At 38.9% G+C, this 24,212-nt stretch overlaps 4 protein-coding genes across 8 annotated transcripts in view; 2 read left to right on the forward strand and 2 right to left on the reverse strand.

Annotated features, from left to right (window-relative positions):
* The window catches only part of APPL1 (adaptor protein, phosphotyrosine interacting with PH domain and leucine zipper 1), a 29,151-nt gene extending 23,743 nt beyond the window's left edge, over positions 1-5,408 (forward strand). The window contains exon 22 of the mRNA XM_048957267.1: positions 190-5,408. Within this exon, the coding sequence (XP_048813224.1) occupies positions 190-339 (150 nt within the window). The 3' untranslated portion in view covers positions 340-5,408. The remainder of the gene's footprint in view (positions 1-189) is intronic.
* LOC125698633 (sarcolemma associated protein) overlaps positions 1-24,212 on the forward strand; it is a 403,851-nt gene that overhangs the window by 188,644 nt on the left and 190,995 nt on the right. The gene's annotated exons all lie outside the window — the stretch shown is intronic.
* On the reverse strand, positions 2,016-13,762 carry ASB14 (ankyrin repeat and SOCS box containing 14). Of its 2 annotated transcripts, none has more exons than XM_048957271.1 (10): positions 13,627-13,762; positions 13,088-13,143; positions 11,665-11,796; positions 11,408-11,566; positions 10,491-10,736; positions 9,957-10,128; positions 8,820-9,363; positions 6,970-7,123; positions 6,033-6,259; positions 2,016-2,130 (listed from the first exon to the last, which is right to left on the reverse strand). In XM_048957271.1, the coding sequence occupies exons 1-9, from the start codon at positions 13,752-13,754 to the stop codon at positions 6,066-6,068; spliced, it is 1,785 nt and encodes a 594-aa protein (XP_048813228.1). In that variant the 5' UTR covers positions 13,755-13,762; the 3' UTR covers positions 2,016-2,130; positions 6,033-6,065. The 2 variants fall into 2 exon arrangements, with proteins under 2 accessions (XP_048813228.1, XP_048813227.1); XM_048957270.1 differs by having other exon boundaries at positions 2,017-2,130; positions 6,037-6,259.
* Positions 16,592-24,212, reverse strand: part of DNAH12 (dynein axonemal heavy chain 12) — a 62,195-nt gene continuing 54,574 nt past the window's right edge. For 3 of the 4 annotated variants that reach the window (XM_048957214.1, XM_048957215.1, XM_048957213.1), the window contains 10 exons: positions 23,537-23,677; positions 22,104-22,241; positions 21,363-21,596; positions 20,751-20,939; positions 20,141-20,244; positions 19,265-19,469; positions 18,933-19,070; positions 18,391-18,482; positions 17,721-17,788; positions 16,592-16,785 (listed from right to left, as the gene is read on the reverse strand). In XM_048957214.1, coding sequence (XP_048813171.1) covers positions 16,595-16,785; positions 17,721-17,788; positions 18,391-18,482; positions 18,933-19,070; positions 19,265-19,469; positions 20,141-20,244; positions 20,751-20,939; positions 21,363-21,596; positions 22,104-22,241; positions 23,537-23,677 — 1,500 coding nt within the window. In that variant the 3' untranslated portion in view covers positions 16,592-16,594. Of the gene's footprint in view, positions 16,786-17,720; positions 17,789-18,390; positions 18,483-18,932; positions 19,071-19,264; positions 19,470-20,140; positions 20,245-20,750; positions 20,940-21,362; positions 21,597-22,103; positions 22,242-23,510; positions 23,678-24,212 lie in introns of those variants that run through there. The other variant, XM_048957216.1, reaches the window with a different exon arrangement.

The following is a 24,212-nucleotide window of genomic DNA, read 5'->3' on the forward strand; positions in this document are numbered from 1 at the left end:
CTTAGTTCTGACCTGCTGTGTTGTATGGATTACCGGTACAGAGGCATTAAACGTGACTTCCTACTGATGTCACTTTTGAAACCCAAATGTCCAAATCTTAGTAATAGTGTTTTGTTTCTACCTTAGGGAGCTTTAACGTGAATATGATTTTTCTAATTTCCTTCTTTCCTCCCTCCTTTCTCTAATTAGGACTTAGAGGAGCAAAGCCGACTGATAGCTGCTTCCAACAGATCAAACCCTAGCAGTGGAGAAGGACAGTTTGTAGTCCTTAGCAGCAGCCAGTCAGAAGACAGCGATTTAGGAGAGGATGGAAAGAAGAAAAGGGAATCTGAAACCTAAGGTTGCCTAGTAAATTAAAATTGGAATCATGGATATAAGTTTTACAAGAAGTGAAATATAGGTGGAGGGTCTGTTGTATTATATAAAAGACTTCACAATGTCTAGACCCTAATATGCCTTGCTGTTTCTTTCTCAATTAAGTGATTTCCACTTTCATGTCAGTTCCTCTTTTGTATGCCAGATAGACATGGTAGCATCACCATTCTTTCTTTCAAAAATTATGTTTTCTCAAAGAATTCTCTGCAGGAAGGGAAAAAGATGGATTTTTCTTTTTTCCGTGTACTCATCTGTGCAATTGACTGCTTTGGAAATGAAACTTAAGCTCTCACTGAACTTGAGCAGTACTGAAATTTGTTCTTTACACTGCAGTTTGCAGAACACCTTGCTGGAAACAAAAGTGGGGGTCCAGATAAGAAGCTTTATAAGAACTAAGCTTTATAGAACTTGTTGCACATAACTGTTCTTACAGTTAAAGAAAAATCCTTATTAACATCTATGGGATGTGCAATAGTTGTAGAAAGAAGGATCATAGTGTTTGTTTCATATTGCACTGTATGGTACTGTCTTTTTTTTGTGATTTAAAGGCTTCTTTGAACAGGAGATTAAAAGAAAATACTTGTCAGACATAGGTAAGAGCTGAAGAGATGCAATTGCACTTTGCTGCATGAGGAATGCATTAAAAATTCCTTATCAAATAGTAAATATAATGTCTAAGTGCCATGTTCCTGGTTTTTCCCCAGTGTGTAAAGAAAAGCAGTAAGCTGCTGAGTTCACTTTCAGTAAAAACATGCACAGAGTTGCAGAAACATTGAATTCCACCACTTGAAAAAATCTGAATCCATAAAGGCCTTGCTACCAGTAACTGCATTTGCTGAAAATGAGTTAAAGCTTTTTTAGTCTTTCTATGGAACTGTCTTTTGCAAAGAGAAGTAAAAGACGATGCTAGTCTACATCCTCAAGTTGGTCTCTTAACGCATTTTTCAAAGCAGTCTCTGTTTATACCTCATAAGCCTGAACTCCATGGTCCATACCCTGTGTAATATTTATTTTGTATAATACTAAATGTGCATTCATCTTTTGATCCAGAAGAGAAAACGTGTTTGAAGTAAGAAGAAATATTTATTTTTGCACTAATTACTATAAATACTAAACTCCAATGGAACAGATGTCTCTCTAATAGTGGCCTGAGCATAACAGAAAATGTAGAAAGAGAAGAATATATTCTAAGATGTTTTATAATGGTTAAGAGTGTTTTACAGTTCATTGCAGAGCATTTTTAGTCTTTGGCTTTCAGCCCAGCCCTTCATAGCTAGAATTGCATGGTGCTGAGTAAGTGAGGAATTTCAGGACCTCTGTGCTAGATGGCTGTGCAAAAAAGGAACACTGTCCTTAATTGCTCAGAAGTTGTTTTGCATAGGCTGACAAAGGCAATCTCTTGCTTTTTATGCTGGAGATAGACAGGCATTTCTATGCAGCAACCAACTGCATCTGCCTCCTGTCACAGCAAAGAGAAGGGAGCATTGCTCTCATGGCGCCATTGGCACCACAGCGTACAGCAGGGACTGAGCAGCTGTGGAAGCGCTCACAGTATTTTAAAGAGGAGGTGGAGTGGGAGACTGAGCAAGAGAGAGGCTCCAGGGTCTCTTCCTTCTGTTTCAGCACGTTCGTCCTCAGAGTAGCCAGTAGCTCGCAGAAGTACCTGCTTTTGCTGTTATCCAGTCAGACCTTGTGGCATCAGCCCGTGGCCAGATGTTGCCTTCATAGTGTCTCATGGACCGTGCACATCTAAGGCTTTCAAAACAAACGACAACAACAAACAAAAACTTAAGTGGCATTTACTTCCTATCTAGTCTTGCATTCTCATCTAGAAGAGGCTACTTCTACTTTCAACAAAAACACGCAGAAAGGCAGCAAATGCTTTTTTTTTTTCTTTTCTTTTCCTGCCTGTATCTATTTACATGGCAGCCAGTTTATCTCTACAAGTTGCTTCAGTTTGTCTTTCTCTTGGATTTTTTTTTTTTTTGGTATGTAATGATTTCTGTTTCCTATGAAATAACATGCCAGCACAGCTCAAATTAACAAAGTCATTAAGGTTGAGAAGATGACTAATATCATCTAGTCCAACCTTTAACCACCAAATTTACTGTGTCTTCCTCGATTACGTGCTAAAGGTAAATCAATTCAGCAACAGCACAGAGTCTGTTTCACGAATCTGGTGACCAAGCTGTCAGAGTGAGATGAGCTGCGGTGGCCACAGCACCAGGAGGAAGACAGCTAACAGATCAGCAACCTCATCTACAGGTACTGCTGACAGGGTGCCTTACTGGAGAGAGGGCAGAGAGCTGAGTTATCTTTTCTTGAACCCACCCATTATGTTTTGGACATAAATATACAACTATGAGGAGGCAATCAAGAGAAAAATCTGGTGCACTACATTGCTGTTATAAAATTTTTCAGATTAAATGACATCTGATGGGAATTACTCCAGTTTTAGTTCATGTTTTACCATCTATACCATTAAACCTAGTTTTCTTAATCAGACAGCATAGGATCGAGTTGCCTTTCACTTGCAGTGAATGATTCTTTTCTCCTCACCCTCTGAAAAGAAGGGAAATAAATGAGGAGAGCAGCACTTCAAAAAAAGTGACATACATGTATGAAATGAGGTGGCTTTGTTTTGCTGTTTAGGAGAGTTTTGCTGGTGTAAAATGAGCAAAAAGACAGAGTTAAAAGCTTCTGGAAAAGTGATGAAAGCTGCAGGAGCAAAGGGCAAGTTGTAGGAGATCAGGATGCTAAAATGGAACATTACAATGAATTAGCAGTGGGATGAGAATTACTCAGTGCCACTTAAAGGGAGGAGCACCTGGGTCCGTGGATAGAACTACCACAAGGCAAAGAATAGCTGCTGAGCTTTTATCCATGTCCTCCTCCCCTCAGAAAATCTTTCGGATACCCTTTGAACTATGAATTGCAGAACTACTTCATCAGCAAACATGTTTCTTAATTAAAAAAATTAGAGTACTTAATATTTACTTTGAGAGTACAACTTGTAATATGAACACCTCGTGTTCTCCTGGGAATGACTGTGGTAAGGTTTCACAGCCTGTTATTTCAATAAATTACTGGCTGGTTTCCTTTCTCATAATTTATTTTGCCTGTTTCATATTTCCTGTTGCCTTTACTTAAGGACTGGTCTTCTGAGCACTTCCAGCTGAAGCTGTAATCTGCTTCATGTGAGCACAGTATTATTTCAGAAACTACTTGTGTAATGGGATGTTAAGTTTATTACACGATGTAGGCCATGCGCCTCTTGTTCGCAGTTGTTCTGCTCTACATACGTTCTGTATGAATGTAGCAGTGTGAATATCAAAATACATAAGAAGTGTGGGCAAACTACAGGCATGCATTTCATTGCATTGTAACTAATACCAAGTACTTAATTATGGCCATGAATAGATTTCTAGAAGTCCAAAGCAGAGGACAAGCTGATAGTCATATGCAGCTTAGTCACACAGACCTGGTAACGTGTGTGTTGTGTGAGCAAGTGTGGATTTGATAGTCTGTTATTTCTGTAATATTTTTAAGTTGGAAATTATATCGAGACAGCTTACCAACTAACAGGCAAGTAATATTTAAGAGCTCAGAGACATGCAGACAAATGACATCTTTGTATGGATGCAAAACCACAGCTGACAAACCTGATGCAGCTGAGCCTTTTTATAAAGATATAATTTATTTTCACTGCAGAAAAATACTGGCTGGTCATATGTTCAAGGTGAAGTCTGATGAATTAAAGAAGGTGCACAGAATTTAGGAGAAGCCAGTGCAGAAAGCTGTGTTGTTGCACAGTCCCTTATTATTTCCAGAGCTGACGCACTCAAAGAAATCCTGCCTCTGCTCAGTGAGTTCAGTTGAGATATTTAGTCCAACAGCAAGAACTGGTATCTTACTTTCTCTCCTTTGCTCTGTTTTACAGAATTTCTTGCAAGTCTATCAATCTCCAAGGTTTTTCTTTCTACCCAAGCAGTAAGCTGTGTTTTTGTCATGCCGTAGTGGTATCTAAGTTATCATGACAAGAATAAGTTGGTGTGTGTCATTGTGATTGCACTTGTATTCCTAATGAAGTTTATATTGCAAGCCAAGGATTTTGTACAATCTTTCAGGTCACTTTTATAATGCAGTGGAGTGGTCAAATTCTTATGATGATGTTCTGGATTGGTCCTGTTCTAGTGAAGTGTAAGTGATTTTTGCAATGTTTGAGACTTACACGTTTGTCCCTGAATAGCTGTATTACAGACCTCCAGTAGCATCCCTACTTAATTCAGCTTTGATTGTTGTGTCTTAATCTTGGAAGCACCAATAGTACGTATTATGCCAAAACTTCAGTCAGCATTTTGTAGGTTACGTAAAAGCTTAAGCATAGTAACTTTCTGAGTGGAATTTGTCCTGATACAAGAACTGCTTCTTCCCCAGTAGTGACATTCTGGGTGTGCCGTTACTGGTGACAGGATGCATTCCTTTCCACTAAACCAAGCCCTAACATGCAGCTGAATCTCTCTCTTGGAAAGTGCATCTCAATTCTCTTAACTTTAATCATATCAGCCAGCTCTCCTCAGAGGAAGTCTCTCTACTTGGGAATGCTGGTAATTTCTGCAACAATCAAAGACTGAACGTTAGAAGAAAAAACCCTTTCTATCTCTGCTGGCTGTTTTAGTGCACATGTTGCTCTGTTAGATGACAACGTGTAGCATGTTGTACGGAGCTGCAGTTATGGTCACCATCAGAATTCATTTGTACAGAAGCTATACCAGCACAACTATTAATGGGAGTACCTCCACCTGTTTTCACTGGCTTCATTAGTTTTCTTAATTACGTGACAGACACCATGTGAAAAGCAATGGGTCATACTACATTACGGTTAAATTTGTATTTTATATGATTTGTAGATTTTTCTGGAGAAAAGCAGACTTTTGAAATATGTAACTCTAAGTGAATACAGATGCATGTATAACTAGAAAATCTATGCTTAACTGATAATGAAGGAATAAATACTATTAATACCAAATGTATTCTGTTGGTTTTTGTTTTTTTTTAAGACAGACTAGCATAGGTAGCATTTTTTGAAGGATCAGGCATGTGCACAGTGAGACAAGCGTGACTGCTTTCAGGTAAATGCTCCGTAAGCTGTAGCTGCACCTACTGGAGGTGAAGTTGGAAAACTGCTCTCTCCAGAACTTGGCTTTCTTTTAGGTGCTGTCCAAAGACACACTCATCATCAACTATACAGTGAATGAGGCGTATTAGTGCTTGGTAATGAGATACAGAATTAACATTTCAGAAACGCCGTCATCCCGTTTACTTGAAGGCCCTGAATGTAACACTGCCATTGAAAGTAGGGTTACATGTTATGCCAGGCTTTCTCCTCACACACAGACCAAGGCTCAGAGCCGTACCAGTGATTGTAATGGTTCTTTACATCTTCACTCAAAGCATTTTAAGTAGTATGGCCATAGCCATTCACGTAGCCTTCACTTTATAGTGTATATGTAGCCTGGGATCACCACTATTTATATTTTGGGCTTCTAGCCATTTATTTCAGGGAATGAGGGGGAGAACACTGACACTCAGTATATATCTATCTATCTCAGTATACGTGAGATAAAATCCCAAAGGAGAAAATACTTTTGTCTTACCCACCTCGACGTTCCCTTCAAAATACAGAATAATTATGTGCAGTTGACACTGGAGGTTCCCAAGAAACTTTCCGGTCCATAGAGGTCATATTCCTTGTACAGAATGTAGTCCTTCAAGCAATTTGGCAGCGGGAGGAAGGTCATGAAGACAGGACAACGCAGACGCAGCCGGCCCATGCATTCCCGTATCTTCAGGCGACAAAGATGCTTCAGGGAGCGAGGATTTGCTGGGAACCAGGAGGTTGACATTAATGAGTGCCTTGATCATTTGGTGCAACTGCTCACTGCCCTACACCTATCAAAGACCGCTCCACGTTTTACTGCCTGTCCTTGGGTGCCTGTCCCTGTCAGATCTGGGCCCTGGACCTCAGCCCATGCCTTTATCAGCTATCAGTCGGCTGACAATCGGCTAGCTCAACAAATTATGCTTATTTTACGGAGTGTAAGTAGTAAAGTTTGGGGAAAGTAACCCCAAATAACTGGTGCCAGCTCTTTGCCAGCCTCAAGAAGCTACTAAAAATCAGAATTTTCATGTCCTTGTTTTTAATCTGTGTTCTAATAAAAAGGACACAGAATTAAGCTAGGCTAGAATTCAAATCTCTCACTTCTAGATAGTTACTTTATTGGAGTTGTCCATCAACTTGAGGTGAGGGAAAAGCTTTTCTCCTACTGAAGAGGATTTTATTGCCTACGTTACACTGGAAATTCTCAGCTGCTCCACATAACCTGTGCTGTTACAGTCTGTCACAGCTATCAGAGTTATCTGACATTAAACACTACATAGACTGATTTTCTTTTCAGAAATACCTTCTCCTCAAAACATAACTTTTGGCTTAACCAACCGTCAGGGGACAAAAACAAATCTAAAATAGCACCAACAAAAAGGTCCCAGTCCCAGAGCAGTTAGTCTGCTGTTTCAAATCTGTCAGATACTTACTTAAAATTGAATTGATGTCTGGCCAGAGCTCCTGTTCTTTGAGAGCTGCTTCCAGCTTCCAGCAGATGTTAACATGATCAACGTAATCTAACATTACTCGCACTACTTTCCCACAAAGATGCTTCAGCCATGACAAGGTTATCACTTCACAGAACTGATGGAAACAAAACATTTTAATTGGAAAACATCCAATACTTCTGTAGATTACTTCCTTCTCTGCAGGACAAGAGCAATTTTATAACTGCAGAACAGCAGGAAGGAGTGCCTGTTAGAGGAGCTCTAGGGCTGTCACAGCTTGTATCAAGCCTGCAGTGCAATCTGAAAATCTGAGAGATGTTATTTTGTACTAGGCTAGAACCAAAAATGAGCTTTAACAGCTGTATATCTGGTACCTAATGCTTAAAAAGACATGCTATCATTCCTGACGAGGAATTCTTAAACCTCAATAGGAGATTTAAACTTCCTGGACATTGCTGGGAGAGATCTGTGTCCCTGCCTGCCAAACAGGACCCACCAGCCCAGTGCACCACATGCCTGTGTCAGTGGAATTGAGTGCATCCTCAGCAAGTTTGCTGATGACACCAAGCTGAGTGGTGCAGCTAACAACAAAAGGGAAGGATACCATCCAGAGAGACCTGGACACACTTGAAAAGCAGGCACCCAATTTAATGAGGTTTAATGAAGCCAAGTGCAAGGTTGAGGCAATCTCAGGCATGAGAATATACTGGGAGAACTCATAGAGAGCAGCCCTGCAAATGTCTTGGGGGTCCTGGTGGATGAAAAGCTGGACATGAGCCAGCAGTGAGCTCCTGCAGCCTGGAAAGCCAACAGTATCCTGGGTGGCACCAACAAAGGGGTGGCAGCAGGGAGAGGGAGGTGATTGTCACCCTCTGCTCTGCCCTTGTGAGGCCCCATCTGGAGTACTGCACCCAGGCCTGGGGCACCCAGCACAGGAAGGACGTGCAGCTGGTGGAGCAGGTCCAGAGGAGGGTCACTAAGATGATCAGAGGGCTGGAGCACCTCTCCTGTGGGAGGGGGGCTGAGGGAACTGGGCTTGTTTAGCTTGGAGAAAAGATGAGTCTGGAGAGACAACGTAGCCTTCCAGTACTTGATGGGAACAGGTAAGCAGGAAGGTGACTGACTTGTTAGACAGTCAGGCAGTCACAGGACAAGGGGAAACGGCTTTAAGCTACAAGAGGGAGATGTAGGTTAGATGTTAGGAAGAAATTCTGTACCGGGGCAGTGAGGCACTGGCACGGCTGCCCAGAGCTGTGGGTACCCCATCCCTGCAGGTGCTCAAGGACATGAATGGGGCCCTGGGCAGCCTGAACTGGTGGGGGGCAACCAGCCCACAGCAGGAGGTTGGAACTGGATGAGATTCCTTCGAAGTCATTCGATGATCTTCAAATTAAATAAAGGCTTCTTACATTCGAATGGACTTTAAAATCTGCATAACAGTGGGTCTGAGAGGTGTATCCAGGAACTGGCTTAGGTCACTCCAGGTTTATCAGGTGGGTCCCTACATCAAACTTCCAGTATTAGTGACATAATACAATACAGCTCGCAAGCCAGTCTTTAAGTTCCTGCTTTCGCAGCATGGACAAGCGAGCAAATTATGTGCTAGTCATTAGCTGTATTTTCACAATTGTAAAATACAGATTACGATAATTTATTGCCATGAACTAGGTCTCGTGGCAATATTAATTTGAAAGCGCTGTCTATTCCTAATTTTATGAGTAAAGCCTTTAAAACTTTTGTTTCTGACAGATCAATTTAAGTACCTTTTCATTTAGCTTTACGAATGACACCGCCAGTAAAACGAAACATACGAAGCCATGCGATGTACTCACCTTTGTATCTTTGATAACAGTAGAAGTCCATCCATCAGTCATGTACTGGGAATGGGACACATCTCCCCGAGGGCAATCGAAGCAGCGGTGCACATCATAGCCATAGTTCATCAGCATTCTTAACATGACTTCATCTTTCAGAGCATACTGCAGAGCCGACGGGAAATGCGTTGTGTTCACTCTGCAGAAGTAGTTAACATTGGCCCCGTGCCGGAGCAGTAAATTCATTAACTCATAGTTGCCCATTCTCAAGGCTATTTGGAGGCAGTTGATGGGATCCTGGTTTGGCAGGGCTCCAGCATTCAACAGCAGCTGTGCTGAACTGATATCCCCATTGGAAACAGCAAAGTACAGGGCTGATTTCCGGCGGTCGTCGTAGCCTTTGCGAATTCTTTGATCCAGCATAAAATTGGCATCAAACCCAGACTTGAGGAGAAACTCGAGGCACTGAGGATGTGCTCCTGCTGCTGCTGAGTGAATTGGACTTATTCCGCTTTCTTTAATGGCATCAAAATTAGTAACTGGAACTAAATTCTTCAAGGCACTGAAGGAGAAAAATAAAGACAATAAGGGAATCTGGTCACACAGCTCAATCTTCATGTTGCTGGGCTTTACAGTTCATTCTGACTATATTCCATAGTCTTAATCTGCCAAATCAGTACCACGGCATGCTGTACCTCTGCATTAATTGCTAAGGATAAAGCAGCCAGCAATGGATACTATGATTTTACATTACTAGTCATAAATTTTAATACTGCTCTTCATGAACACTGCATTCTATGCTAGCAGAATAATCATTCCTTCTCAATGAGAGCTCTCTGGGGACGTCAAGAGCACTGTGCTGTTGCACAGCCCCTAGGAATTAGGGAATTAACACAACATAGTATTAATTCTTACAACACACAACTAACATAACACAGCATCCTACTGACATTCAAACAATACATTCAAATTAACACAACATTTAAATGCAATTTAAATATATGTATTAATAGGGGAATATAACATTCTTAGATTTTTAAGCACAACAGAACAATCCCGGAGTTGAAGAGCTGTTTCTTACTTATTGGTTACAAATTTAACATCAGTAAAATTAATATCTTTGGTCTCACTATTACTTGGTTTACATTAACTCACAGAAAGTGTCCTCTATACGCAGCTCTGTGGATTGGTAAATGACCCGAGTGCTTTGGCACATTAGCATCAGCCCCATATTCTAGCAGAAGATTCAGAGAGTCTGGATTTCCTCCTCCTGCTGCTTCAAATAATACAGAAGAATAATCCATTGCCTGTGAAAGAACATCAGCACCTGGAAAGAAGCATTGAGGATTTTCACAGTGGTCACCGTAAATATCCAGCAAAAATCACTGTCCCCCTCCAGAGACCAGATACTGTCCCAGGCTCAGCTCTTGTAGGCTGTTGAGGATTTCCAAGCACAGAGACTCCACTACTTCTCTGGGCAACCTACTCCAATGTTCAACACCCTTCACAGAAAAAAAAAAAGTGTTTTGCTGTGTTCAGACGGAATTTCCTAGGTTTCAACTTGTGTCCATTGCCACTTGCAAGGAGAAGAATCTGGGTCTGCATTCCTAACACCCTCCCATCAGATACTGCTAACATTGGCAGATCCCCCTGCCCTAAGCCTCCTCTTCCTACATAATAACGTCTCACCTTTTTGCAATAAGAGCTCCATAATTTCTGTATGTCCAGCTTGTGCAGCCAGCGCTAGAGGTGTGAGCCCATATCCACTGCGAGGATCAGGATCTGCCCCAGAACGAAGCAGAAGCATCACCAGATCCTTTCTGCCAAGCCTGGCAGCCTCGTGTAAAGCAGTCCTCTTGTGGATACACGGCAAATTCACCTTTGCTCCAAAATTTATCAACAAGGAGGCAACCTCATATGAATTGTGCTTAATTGCTGTAAGAAAATAATGAAAGCATTAGCCAGAATGTCAGACTGTTGCCTAGTTTCTGTTGGGTGGCAGCCCAGGGAAGCTCAAGCTGTTCCCAGCACTGCTATTTATACATCAAGAAACATCGTGCTGAAAGGTTTAACTTCTCACCAAGTCTGTTCCTTCTCTACAGGGTATGATAAATTAGGAATAATTTTATGATAATCTCCTTTTCTGCTGGTTCCTGTTGCAGCCTTCCCTGCCACTAGATGGAGATCACATACTGGGGCACTTACTGCAGTCAGGAGCTGGCCTGCTCCATTAATCATCACAGGCAATTACCATAAGCATGAAACAAAGACTAAAGTGACTGTGCCACATACAAAATGACTGTGTCCTTATCTTAGCAAGCCTGATCTGTCAAGACAGTAAGGGAAAGGACAATACTTCAATTAACAAATAATGCTCAGAACTTTGTAGTGACAGTCCCTAACGTGGAATGTCAGCTCAATTAAAGCCCTGATATCTTTTAAGAAAGACAGACAATACATTCAATGCTGAAATTAACATTTTGTGCTCCTCATAACAAAAAATTTTAAACTCTGCGCAAGTCAAATACGTAAAATTGCAACCTCCTGCATGTAACTACAAACTCACCTCATTCTCTCACCTCCCTACCCCCAAATAAGACACTCACCTACAACTAAAGGAGAATCTCCATCTTCATTCTTAATATTGGGATTGCAACCATTGAGCAGTAGAAAGTGGACGTTTTCCAAAAAGCAGTTTCTGACTGCCACCATGAGAGGTGTTTCCCCTCTCAGTGTGGTCTGTTCCCATGTAACGGAACGGGAGGCTGGAATTCAGAAAAGCAGTACACATCTGAAGCTGAAGTTATTCATCAAATCTAGCTTTGTAAAACATTCTGGTGGAAAACCAGAAAGCACCCCATACCTTTTAAAGTTATTTCAAGGATGTTCTTATTTAGCTGAGCTGCAGCCTCATGCATAGGAAGCCAGCCTTGCTGATCTGCTTCCTCAAAAGCAGAACTGTGCCTCACCAACTTCTTCAAGGCCTCTTCTTGGCCTGTGATATTTTGGAACAGATGTGTATTTCATTACTCATCATAAAACAAAATTAAAAAAAATAACATATTGAGTGATATTTATCCCAGCAGCATATCAAGAATAAAAAAAACCCCATACCTTATTCAAAGCAATTTTTTTATCAAAGGGTGGTTTATGTGAATGGAATAATCAGTGATTCACACTGACTCAAAGCATTTTGAAGGATACACTTGCTTATAATTAATACAGCTAAAATGCTTAAATTACAATCCTCTCATGTATAACAGTGCAGAGGATTTTAGTGTATTAAGCAAACAGGTGTCCTAGTGAAATTGTATGGAAAATATTCAGGTTGGCAAAAGTAAAATTAAGCTGACAACTGAGATGAAACTCATTCCTGCTTCTACTAAAACCCTTACTGGAATTCTAATTAACAGAAGTGATTATGTTTTCAATTTGATATCTTGTGGAGAAGCAATGAAACATCAGCTGACGAGAATGCCTGTAAGTAGAGGTCCTGACTGTTTGTTTTATCCCACCATTCCTGGAAGAAGGCAGTCTGCTCTCCTATTAGCTACAACTATAAGGTACTGCGATAGACTGCTTTCAAAGAATTGTATATTCATTAGACTAGACACAAAGTTTAACTAGAGTCTCGGCACATTCTGCATTGTGTGGTACAGTTATTGCATCTGCTTTTCCAAAGGAGCCTTGAGGTCGTGATTCTTACTCCACTAAATATTTCTGTAACTACTTGCTATGTGTATATGGACTGGACAGAAGGCTTCCCACTGTCACACCACTGTCCTAACAACTGTCTAACAGCTGTCCTTCTTACGCTCCTTTTTTAGCTATCTCTGTGACTCAATATGTAAAGTGATTCTATCAAAAAAAGCAAGTTTCAAGAGAACAGACAAACAGCCTCCCACATAAGAATAATTCTGGCACACTTCAGGTAGAGATGGGATTTCAATCTGGTTATCTCACAAAGTGGCAAACATTGGTTAATGAGGCATTAACTAATAGGGACGTTGCTATCCTGTTAGTTAATTTTATAAGAAAGGACTGGCATTCATCCTTGATTCTAGGAGACCAAGTACCTCAATCTCAGAGAGGAATGATATCTGAACCCACTCCATTACTGTGTTCCTATTTAATAAAAGCTAGCTGTTGTGTGCCCTGTTTTCAGTTGCCTAACTCTTTCCAAAACTACATAAAGAAAAACTGCACTTAAAATAGCTGATCAAACACAGAATGTGGGCACTGTGATTCCTAGACAGGGGGTTGTGGTGTGGTGTATTTGTACTTAACTGTCCGGATTGCAGCAATTATCTCTTCACGTTCTTTGCTTGCAACGCACAGGAAACTGCATAAACACAACATTACAGTGCTATAATTAATGAGACATTCAGTTCATAATTACACATTTGTTTAAGCCATTCAAGTCTAAACAACATTAGATTTCTTTAACTTGTGTGAGTTTTGTCAGTGTAACACATTAAAATGCATTTTTGCAGGTCTTCTTGTGCCACTATAAATTTTGGCTTTCCAGCAAAGGACAACAGTTAAATACTAAAACGAGGAAAAGCTGCCACACCAATCTGTTGGTTTTTTTAATATTTGCTTTTCTTAACAAACCCTTGCATTCATTAAGATATTAGGCTTTCAGTTATTAGACAAGCTGTCACCAGAAAGCTTCATATATTCCAAATTTTAGACAAGATAGGCATGCTTTTCTAGGGAGAACTCCAAACAGACAAGCTACAAGTGGCCTGTGGTATCCACAAGACAGGGTCAGACATGTAATAATGCCAAGAAACCACCAAAAATAGAAGTAGTAACTCATTACCTTTCATCCTCTATTGCATTGGCACTTCTTTCCATTTTATGAATATCTTGTAAGCTTTCCTGAATAGCTTGCTGGGTGGGGATTTCATCGTCAGAATGATCATCAAATATGTAAACAGAATTATGCATAGCCAATCGGCACAACCTGGATCACCTCTTTGTAGGAAAACACTGCTATTTAAGTGGATGCAGATGTTAAATCTTCAGGTTATGTCTGGAGTAATAGAAACAGCAATCACTGTTTAAGTATCAAGAGAAACAAAGCACAGCCTAAATTAATTTAATCAGAACTTCTCCAACTCAAGCTCCAGCATTCTGCCAAGCATTCAGTTTGGACCAGTGCAGAGAGAACTGTCTTGTTTAGAACATAATAAAGGTTTCTAGCCCAATAGCACACGCTAGCTTTTATCTCTATTCTACAGAATGAACATACAGAACAGCTACTTTTTCTAGTATTACTTACTGGAAAGCAGCAAAAATAAGTAAAATACCTTTTTGAGGTAGTTTAAGTAGCCCTTCCATCTTAAATCTATACACTCAAACATCACAGTCCTGCTCTGATTGTTCCTTAGCAGGAAAACAGATCTGAAACAAAATTTGGGATGTTTCTTTTGTTTGTTCACAGGGGCCAGGTGGTGAACAGTAGGTGAAGGACGCAAACATTTTTGGTAATATGTTTCCTCAACCTGTTTCCACAAAGTTATCACTAGAGCCATATCCTGCAGTAAAAACAATACTGTAGCTTAGTGCTAACAGTCCGTTCTAACATTATGTGCTACATTTATCTTCTGATTGAAACAGCATCAAATTGTTTGATTGAAAAAAGACCAGATATATGTATCATCTCATATACATCATCTACAGCCATGGGGAACAGATATACCACAACTGTTCATTCCTTGTTAACACATACCTGCACATCTACTCATAGATGTAAACATTTTATAGATTATCTGACACACTATTCTTTAGCATATTCAACTACTTGGCATTAGAGATTAAAATCAAAGGAGTTCTATTAGACTCAAGCCTTTCACCTCATCGAAACTTCCACTTCTGTTTTTCAAGAGAGCTGGCCTGAAAACAAATAAACAAATAGTAACAAACAAACAAAGCCAAAAACACAGAACGGGATAATAAAATAAAATATAATAAAAAGTGAGGATAAATAAATGATCAAAATGAACAAGCACAGCAAAATAAAGGAAGTTGTCAACACAGCTCTTAGAAACTTTGCAATACTTATAGAAACATCTTAAAGTCAAGCAGCAGCAATTCACAGCAAGCTTGCACCATTTACCTGATCCAGCAACATGTGACTGCGAGGTCTTGCTCTGTAATTGCACATGCATCAAGAAAGAGCAACGCGTTAAGAATAAACACACACAAGGAATGGCTAGAATTTGACTACATGTACAACACAATACGTGTACATACACTTGTTTCTTTTCAGTACTAATTCTCCTAAGAATCAAGAAAATGCAGTTTTTTCCTCACCTTCTGAAAGAGAGAAAGCTTCACACTTTGAAGAAGTGATTAAGTTGAAAGCGGTATTTTCAGGACTGAAAATGATCTCTGTAGAGTCTGCGTCCACGAATAGCTCTCTATAAATAACTGATCATAAGATACTCTGGGACTTTCTCCATGTTACTTTCATACAGGTTAGTCACATTTGATAATCTAATCTGACAAATGGTGTCAGCAAGAGAAGAAATTAGAAATCCACTTTATTGACAAAAATACTCTTGTTTACAATTCATGGAATGAGAATTTGAGAGCTACAGAGAGTAACTGTTCAGTTATAGAAAGGAAATTGTTAGTGATTTCCTAAGAGGGAAAACAACAGACACTGTCAGCAGCTTCTTTAAGAAAAATATAGGGCAGTATATAAAGAAAACTATATAAAAATGAAAGTAAGTATAAATAAGCAAAAATCAAGAGAGTACCCTATGAAAATTACTATGAGCTTCTGGTTGCCAAATCACAATTTACATTCTCTTATAAACAGAAAAGCAAACAAAAGATAATACAGCCTTTAAAGGAAAAAGCAAAGTTTCAGAAATGAACACCCCAAACTGCTCATAACTGTAATACACAGTAAGCAAAGCAATGGTGGATGAAGCTGCTTAGATATAATGGGAAAGATGGGTTTTCTGTGCTTAATTCACTCCTAGAACTAGTTCTGTAGTAGAGGAGATCTAAGGAAAAGTGTTTGAGTAATTATTATTATTACTATTTTTTAAAGAAAACTAAATTGCAAAATCCTTGAAGGATCTGAAATTGGAGTGCCTCACAGGAGCAACAAAAAAAGAAGAAATAACATTTCAGGCAAGTGGTAATAAGAGAGATTTCGATCATTTCTCTGTAATGGAAACAATTTAGAAAAGAAAAAAAAACAGTAAATCAAAAAATCTGAACTATATCTTGAAAAGATGGATTTGTTGAGCAAGGAAGGGACTTGGAAATGCTTATTACAGACAGTTCAACAATTTACTGTATTGCAATTTTCACTGTTGTGACAGAGCACAGGCTGTGCGAAACACAGCACAGAAATCCCCACACTTCCTGTGTGCCGGGTTTCCGCTCACAGGACTCAGCGCTCTTCATGCATTCCAACCAATGAACTTTCATGGTATCTCAAAGAAAGCACAGACCATTTTTTGTTTCTCATCAAGATATATTTTGTAGTATTTGTGCAATGCATAAAATTGTTGTTTACACATTAAGACTGTTACCAGAGGCTAAAATCCTACCTGCATCTTTTGCAGTTTGCAAGGGTGCTAATAATAACACATACTTATTTAAGGCTGGGGATCAGAAACACAGCCCCTTTTATGATTACAAAAAGAAAAAAAAAAAGCAAAGCCCACAACTACAGAAGTTGCCTGCAAAAAGCATGCTGCACTTCTGTGAGCAAATAAAAAGGAAAGTATCCTGTGACATTTGTATCTTATCTGAACCACGCGGGATCAGTCATCCAGCTGGCAGAGCAACGCAACACCTCGCTTGATCCAGTGCTGGACTGGCTGATCCGTATTGAGTGTCAAAGCAATGACAAAGTTAGTGGAATGCCCAGTGGTAGACAGGACTCCTTTACGCTCGCTCGTCTTGTACAGCGGGCAAACATACGCGTTACGTTTCTTGACATCCGATTTTGCAGCTTCAAAGAAGAAGAAAACCAGCAATATGTTGTGTAAAGCAGATACACTGATGGGGACATAACCTACATATAATTGTTAAGTACTTACAGCAATATTCCTAATGCTAAATAAAGATTGCGAAATTGTTTTGCGTGCCCCATAATATTTAGCTTTTTCTGTTGCTTTCTTTTGTGATTTCTTCATTTTTAAGAACAAACGAAAAGTAATTTAATTACAATTTGATTTCAAGAATCGATGTTTTTCTGTGATTCTACCAACTTTGTAATTATTCAAAACCACATACAGATCAGAAGGTCTGCACGAATAAAGCATTCTGCTTTCATCTTGGGATTACAGCTGAGACACAATATCTTGAAATTAATATTTCAATAAGAATTCTGGTCCTGCAGCCACAGAACATAACTGCAATACAAATCCCTGGAGATTCAATGATTCTTGTATACCTAGACTGCTTACATGCAGCTTGCAAAAAAATCTGGTTTAAAATCATGCACTTCTGAGAACAGATTCATTCAATGCAATGTACAGGCAGAAAAGGTGGAAGCTTTGTATAACTGCCAATTACCTACTCACAGCTAAGTTGCAACAGCTGCAACATAAAGTCTTGCTTAAGCGTCTCCTCAACTTGAGAAGAGGCAGAAATTCAAAGACCATTTAGTTTTCCTACTAAGGTTGTATCTTTGTTGAGAACCAGACTGGGCAGCAACTACACATATTTATAATAGTTAATGTAACTAGGCAATTGGTCAATTGCACAACTACTGTTCACACCTGTGAAGAGATGGACAGGCCGACTGCTTGAGTGATATGAGACTGAATGAGTCAACACAGCAAACACAATTTTTCATATTAGAGCCAAGGGTCAGGTGCACATGAATTCTGTGTACATCTGGGTACTTCGGTGAGGATGGGAGCATTGGTCTTCAGTACTTACTTGGCTTTATCCAGATGATTGGCATCATATCAAAGAGTAATTTGGGATACTGCTCAGCTAATATTCCCCTGGTGACAGAAAGCAACCAAATAGTTATTTGTGGCTGAATGTTGCTTTTCTGTGTGCTTTTCATTTTCCACACATAAACCGCCTTCCATCCAACAGTGAACTTTAAATTGTGTTTCCAGCTTATGAGTAACCACAGTCACAGGAGTACAATTGTTCTGAGGGAAGTCCAGCTTTCTGTAAAACTACTGCAATCAAATAAGTCATCAAGAATGGCACTTATTCAGCAGGTGGAGCACTCATGTAGGGAAGAAAAGAAGAATAGGAAAGGATCAAAGATGACCCAGGACAGCCACCAAACAATCCAAAACAAACAAACAAAAAAAACAAATTGAGTCTGTGCGTGAAATACACCTGCTGCTGAGGCTGCCAACTGTATGAAATACTTGGATTTGACTGCAGATCAGCACATCACAACATTTCCAGCAGAACAGTAATTTAAAAAGCCACTTTTATTTTCTTATCTTGAGGCCAAAAGAAGAATGAAAATATTTTCAAGTGTGCTACTAACACAGTATGTAAAGTAACACTTAAAAAACTTAAATTTTATCTGAGCAGCTAAGAAAGCTTACTAAAACTGTACTTAATATATTTTGTTACTGACTTGGTTCTGTCCCAGCGAGCTCCATCTAAAAATAATCCATGGATATAAACACCATCTTCTGGTGCAGTATCAGCAGTATCCTGAGGAATAACCTATAAAAAAATAAGTGCTATGCATGAAGAAGCTTCCACAGCTATTTGTTTTTGTGGGTATTAAACTAATAGCCAGTTTTCAAAAAATCAATCTATAATGAAAACAACGTAGTAAAACCTTCCTTTGGGCACTGCTTTTACAGAAAACCATAAAGACAGCAGCTTTCTGTGGTCTGTTAGTTACCTTTACTGCAGGTTACAAAGGCTTTGATCACACACATAAATGTTTACCTTGTAGGCTGTTTTTGTTTCAAGTGGAGGTCCAGGTCCAACAGATAGAACCAGTTTCTCTCTCTCTTTTACAGATACTATTTACCTTACCAAATAATTAAATGTGTCTTCCAGTGCATGACATGCAAAATGAACCTCCTAGGAAGGGTTCACTTACTGATTCCTATGGCATTACCAGGTCCCAGAATAATAAAATATATAATTATAATTTATCTGTACCTGAAATTCATATCCCAGAAGGTCAATGGGGATTCTGTACTTCCTAGCATAGTTTTGCATGGCTCCAGTTAAAAATGCTTGAGTAAAATAGAATCCTGACAGCCAAAAAACTGTGGGCTTCCCTAATTCATACCAATCCTAAAAAGAGGAAAACGATGCATTCAATAAACAAAAACAGACAAATCAAATGTTCTTGGATAACTTTCTACATAAGTGTATTTTAAAAATCTAGCAATATCTATTATTTCTTTGTCAATACTGCTTTAAAATAAAGGCAAATTATTTGGAAATGTAGATTAAATAAGTAGTAATTCTGCTTCTTGTACAATTACCTGTAAAAATTTCAGCCTCTGCAGGAAATCAAGAATATAGCTCCCTAATGGTTTTAGACTAGGGTAGGACTGTTTAGCCCAGTTCTCAGGAACTTTTCCAATAAGCAGACTGCCACACAGAGCCTCCAGTTCAGCATCCATAACAACCAAACCTTTAATGGCTTTCTTCAAGTTAGTTAGTGTAATACGAATGGTTCGGAGCAAACTAGAATAGAAGAACAGAATTATCATTAAGAAATTCCTGATCTGCAAGATACAACATAATCACTAAAAGAGTAGAAATTAAAAAATATGGACAATGGAAGACAATGGAATGTCTACAGAACTTCTGTAACTGTTATGTACCTGTAGTTTGCCACACATTTAAAGTTACGGAGTTCTGCTGGTTTGTGGCTTTTTGTTTGGTTGGTTTTTTACAAGTAGGAACAGTTTAATACAATTTTAATTTTAATCTGACAAACTCTCTATTGTGTGGTAAGAACTGCAAATGTACAACACACTGTTTACTACACGAAGGAAAAACTCTTGATCTGAAACAAAAGAAAACTTTGAGCATTAAGGCACAGATTATTATTACAATTTTGAGAGAAAATTTGGTGGGAGAGATGAACAGAAAAATAGAGACAACAGAGGAGAAAGAAAAATAAGGAAGAAAGAAAGGAGGAACAGGTAAAGGTAAGAATAAATACATGGAAACAAGGGGAAGGAGACTCGCAGCCACCTCCTCTTCTTATTCCATCGTGCATTTCTCCCTAAACCTACTCTACATTCCGAATTTCCACAGAGGTGAATTGTGCTTGGAATACAGATACCACTGCAGACAAGTAGAAGGGAACAAAATAAATGAAAAAAATAAAAGAAAGATTATGCTCTTACTTGTTAAATCTTTCCATTTCTTGCACCAACACAGTGTTCATACTTTCTTCATATTTCACAGGATATTTAGCTAGGCAACCTTCAATGTCAAAATCATTTGGAAGCTGCAAATATCAACATGTTTAGAAGTCATTCCACATATCATTATAGACTGGAGTTACATTAAAAGCATGCAGATGTGAAAAACTATGGAGTAACATAGCATCCTGATGAGTTTCTCATCACTACAGTATTTAGTAGCTTAATCCATGTAGAAAAAGAAAAAAATTAAGTGATGCTTATCTTCTGAAAATTACCAAGAATTTTTCTGATCATGAAAAAAGTATACATTTCCATTTTTTAATTTATTTTAAACTTGTTCAGATGAATGAATCAACTATTTCTCCAAGTTGAGTTTGCTGTGCTTTCTCCTATCACTTATCTATACACTAAAATTAATTTCAAAAGAAATTCAGCTGCAGCCCTTTCAGCCAAAGAAGTTCACATGCTCATAAATTCCCTCCAGTAGAATTTCTCCTCCAATGTTAAGTCAGTTTCACAGTGAAGATTTTGGTTAAAGAACTTTTTTTGGTAAAAAGATGAATTGGAGCCATTAGTATAACTACAATACCTTGCTGAGAATGTCATCTGCAATTTCATACAGAGTGCTGTCACCACCTCCAGAAGAAGTTCCCTGAATGTCTCCCCCTTGAGTTAAAAGCAGAGATTCAAAGAGGACCTTGATTTGCTGAAGATCTTTTGAAATATCCACATTTTCATGCAAACCAAATACCTCTGGGTGCTGACTGAAGGGAAGACTCTAGGGCAAAATACAGCAAACATCTGCATGAGACAAAGCAACAGACTGAGAATCAAACCCAAAGCTTATTTAAGAATCTGGGTGAAAAACTACTACGGTCTTCAACTGAAGGTGGATAAGAACTTCAGTGATGGCTATTTGCAGATAGTACTACTGGTGATAGCAATCATCTCACATGTAGAAAGCCATTCCCAAGCATTTCCCAAATACACTCACTGGGTTTTTCTACTTATTGATTACTTGCTCCTAACAGAAACACATACTTGACCATGGTAAGAATCATACAAGTATGTCAAGCAAGAATCCAAGCACACAGTTAAAACATGCTGCAAAACTGCTTTCTTAATGCAGAGAAGCTTTTAAGGGTTGCATTCTTGCCAATCATTGTTATGTCAGTTTTGGCTTTTTTCTGCTAATTTTTACCTTAATAAATTCAATGTAGTCCTCATATGTGCCTTTTGGTGGAGCATAATAGTTTCCACTGGGAGAGAAAGTGTAACGGGGGTTTTCAATTATTTCAGGATTATAAAAGTCATCCAGCATTGTCAGCAGCAAACGTCTGTCCCAGTCATCTGTCACTCGACCTCCATAATTGCATTCACCAGTCAGGTAAGATACTGCTTCAAATGGAACATGCTGATACTCATTTATGAATAACTGAAACAGAAGAGAGATTTGAAATATCTTTAGAACACCAGTATGACCTACAGAGTGAAGGCTTGAAAGCTGCAGTGCAGGCAAAACTGCCATTTACAGAGGCTCTGTGAATTAGCAGTATAAACATAAAAATAAAATTCCAATTACTAACCACAAAAGCCACCATAACAGATGTCTGACAGTGACTCAGTGTCACTTACAGGACAATGAGCTCTCATATATGACAGTTCAAATGTTACTGCACTCATATACACTTCCTACAATCCGTAAGACTTTGGTTCACAGAGACTGGTGAAGAACAAACGTTTATTTTATCTCACTTGCCACTGAAGATATTGAAAATATTTATATGATTGACATTCCTTGCCTTTGTAAATTCATGGAAGTCTGAAATTCTGTGAACATTTGATACAACGAGTGTACACATACAGACTGATATGACTATCAATCTCATTCCTATGGTCCATAAACACCAGAGATTATTAAATAAAGACAACAATATTTTACCTGCAGTTGTCTGATACTAATTCGCAAGTCTGATTCATTAAACCCATAGGGTATATTCCAACCAAGGGGCCCAAATTTTCTTCTCTCCTGAACAAGAGCATGAAAAAAACAGACTCCAAAGAGTAGTTTCTCCCATACCTTTGAGAAAAACAAAACAGAAAAGTATCATTATCTGACTTATGTGCTCATGCTGTTGAGTAATTTCTACCAAGAACAAACCATCTGATTTCCACTCTCCATATCCGTTACCCTTTTCCTGTCACTACAAACCCTGGTAAAGAATCTCTCATCTTTCCTCTATGTACTGGAAGGTTTCCACACAGCCCTCTCTCTTTAGGCTACGCAACCCCAATTCTCTCTGCCTTTCTTCACAGCAGAACTGTTTCAGCCCTCTGGTCATTTCTGCGGCCTTCTTCAGCTCCTGCTCTGACTGACATGCCCACATCTCTCTGCTAAGGGCACCAGGGCTGGACACAGTACTTAGGTGACATCTTAGTAAAGGGTAGAACAGAGCAGGAGAACCACCTTGCTTGACTTGTTGGTCTTTCTTCTTTTGATGCAGACCAGAATACAATTGGTTTGCTGGGCTGCAAGTTCACATCGATGGTTCATGTTTCAACAACAAGAACACCAAAGTCTTTCTCTGCAGGACTGTTCTCAATCTATTCATCACTGACACTGCAACTCAGGTGCAAGTGCAGCACCTTGCATCTTGCCTTGTGGAACTGTATGATGTTTGCATGAATCCATCTTTCAAGCCTGTCAACGGCCCCCTGGATGGCATCCCTTCCCTCTGTGCATCAACTGCACCAATTACAGAGAGTGTGCTCAGTCCATGTCACCAATGAAAATATTAAACTGTTGTTGTATATACTGTTTTTTCCTTCTATGTGAAAGGAGGCTGACTTCATCACAATACAAACATTGTATTTATTTTTAAACCTAACTAGACAAATACATAAAATAGTTGTACTGCTTAATGCAAGTCCTTAAATGAATCCACTTATAGCTACAATGATTACAAAACTCATCCCTAAGTAATCCCAGTGTTTTTTCACTTCTTTCACAGGTAAGGACTACCTAAGTGGTTCCTCACTTACCAGTAAGAGACATGGGCACTGCAGCACTGATCCCTGATAGCAAGAAAAGGCTCTGAGTGCTTATCATCTCAACAATGATAATGCTTCTCCTTATATTTATCGTAATTTTGCACTTTTACAAGGAAGCTTTGGCTTCAGACGTGCTTCTATTTAGAACAGTATCACGGTATCATTCCAAAACCTAAACTCACAATCACTATAGATTATGATATTCACTGGAGAGAAATTGTTTTGTTTTGTTTTTTCAATGGATACAACCAAATCATAAACAAATAAAAGCACAACACACACACACACACACACATACACAAACAGTCAAGAGATCAAAAGTACCAGCTCCTTTTCAGGGCACCCAGAGAAGAATGCTGGATCAGAAATAGGATCAGAAAGAAATGACTGAAGAAGATTTAGTCGGAGGCCAGTAGGAGGCTCATTTGTCATCTTTACTCCATTTTGTAGAACGGTAACTGGAAACTAGAAATTAAAATATAGCAAGATTACATTCAGAAAGTATGGAGTAGATGTTCTATTGTTATGAAAATATATTATTATGTTCTGTTTGCTGTATTAACAACTGTGAGAAGTCACATTCTAAACATCAAATTAAAGCTTAAGAAAATACTTAGAAATTTAACACCTTATCTTTAACTATTATTTAAACCTTTATTTTAAAGTGTTTTCATGGTATTCTGCACCTTCCTGTATGTATGCTGCAAAATTAAATTTTAGAATTTATGTGAAACAAAATCTTATAGACAACATCAAAAATTCTTAATTATACATGCTGGCAAAATGCAGCTCCATTCACTACAATGCAAAGCATCATACTTCACAATATCAAAATATTACAAAGCAAGATTGATACTGTAATGGTTAGAAATAATTTTAAATGGTTAAATTATCACTTCAACAGGCTCTAGTTATTTTAGAGAAGCTCCACATTATCAGTTCATTCTGCAATATGAAAGTTCAGGTTAAAACTTCACCAACTTTTCCATAAATAAAGAAT

The sequence above is a fragment of the Lagopus muta genome, chromosome 11 (genome assembly GCF_023343835.1).
Source record: "Lagopus muta isolate bLagMut1 chromosome 11, bLagMut1 primary, whole genome shotgun sequence".
Taxonomy (NCBI): Eukaryota; Metazoa; Chordata; class Aves; order Galliformes; family Phasianidae; genus Lagopus; species Lagopus muta.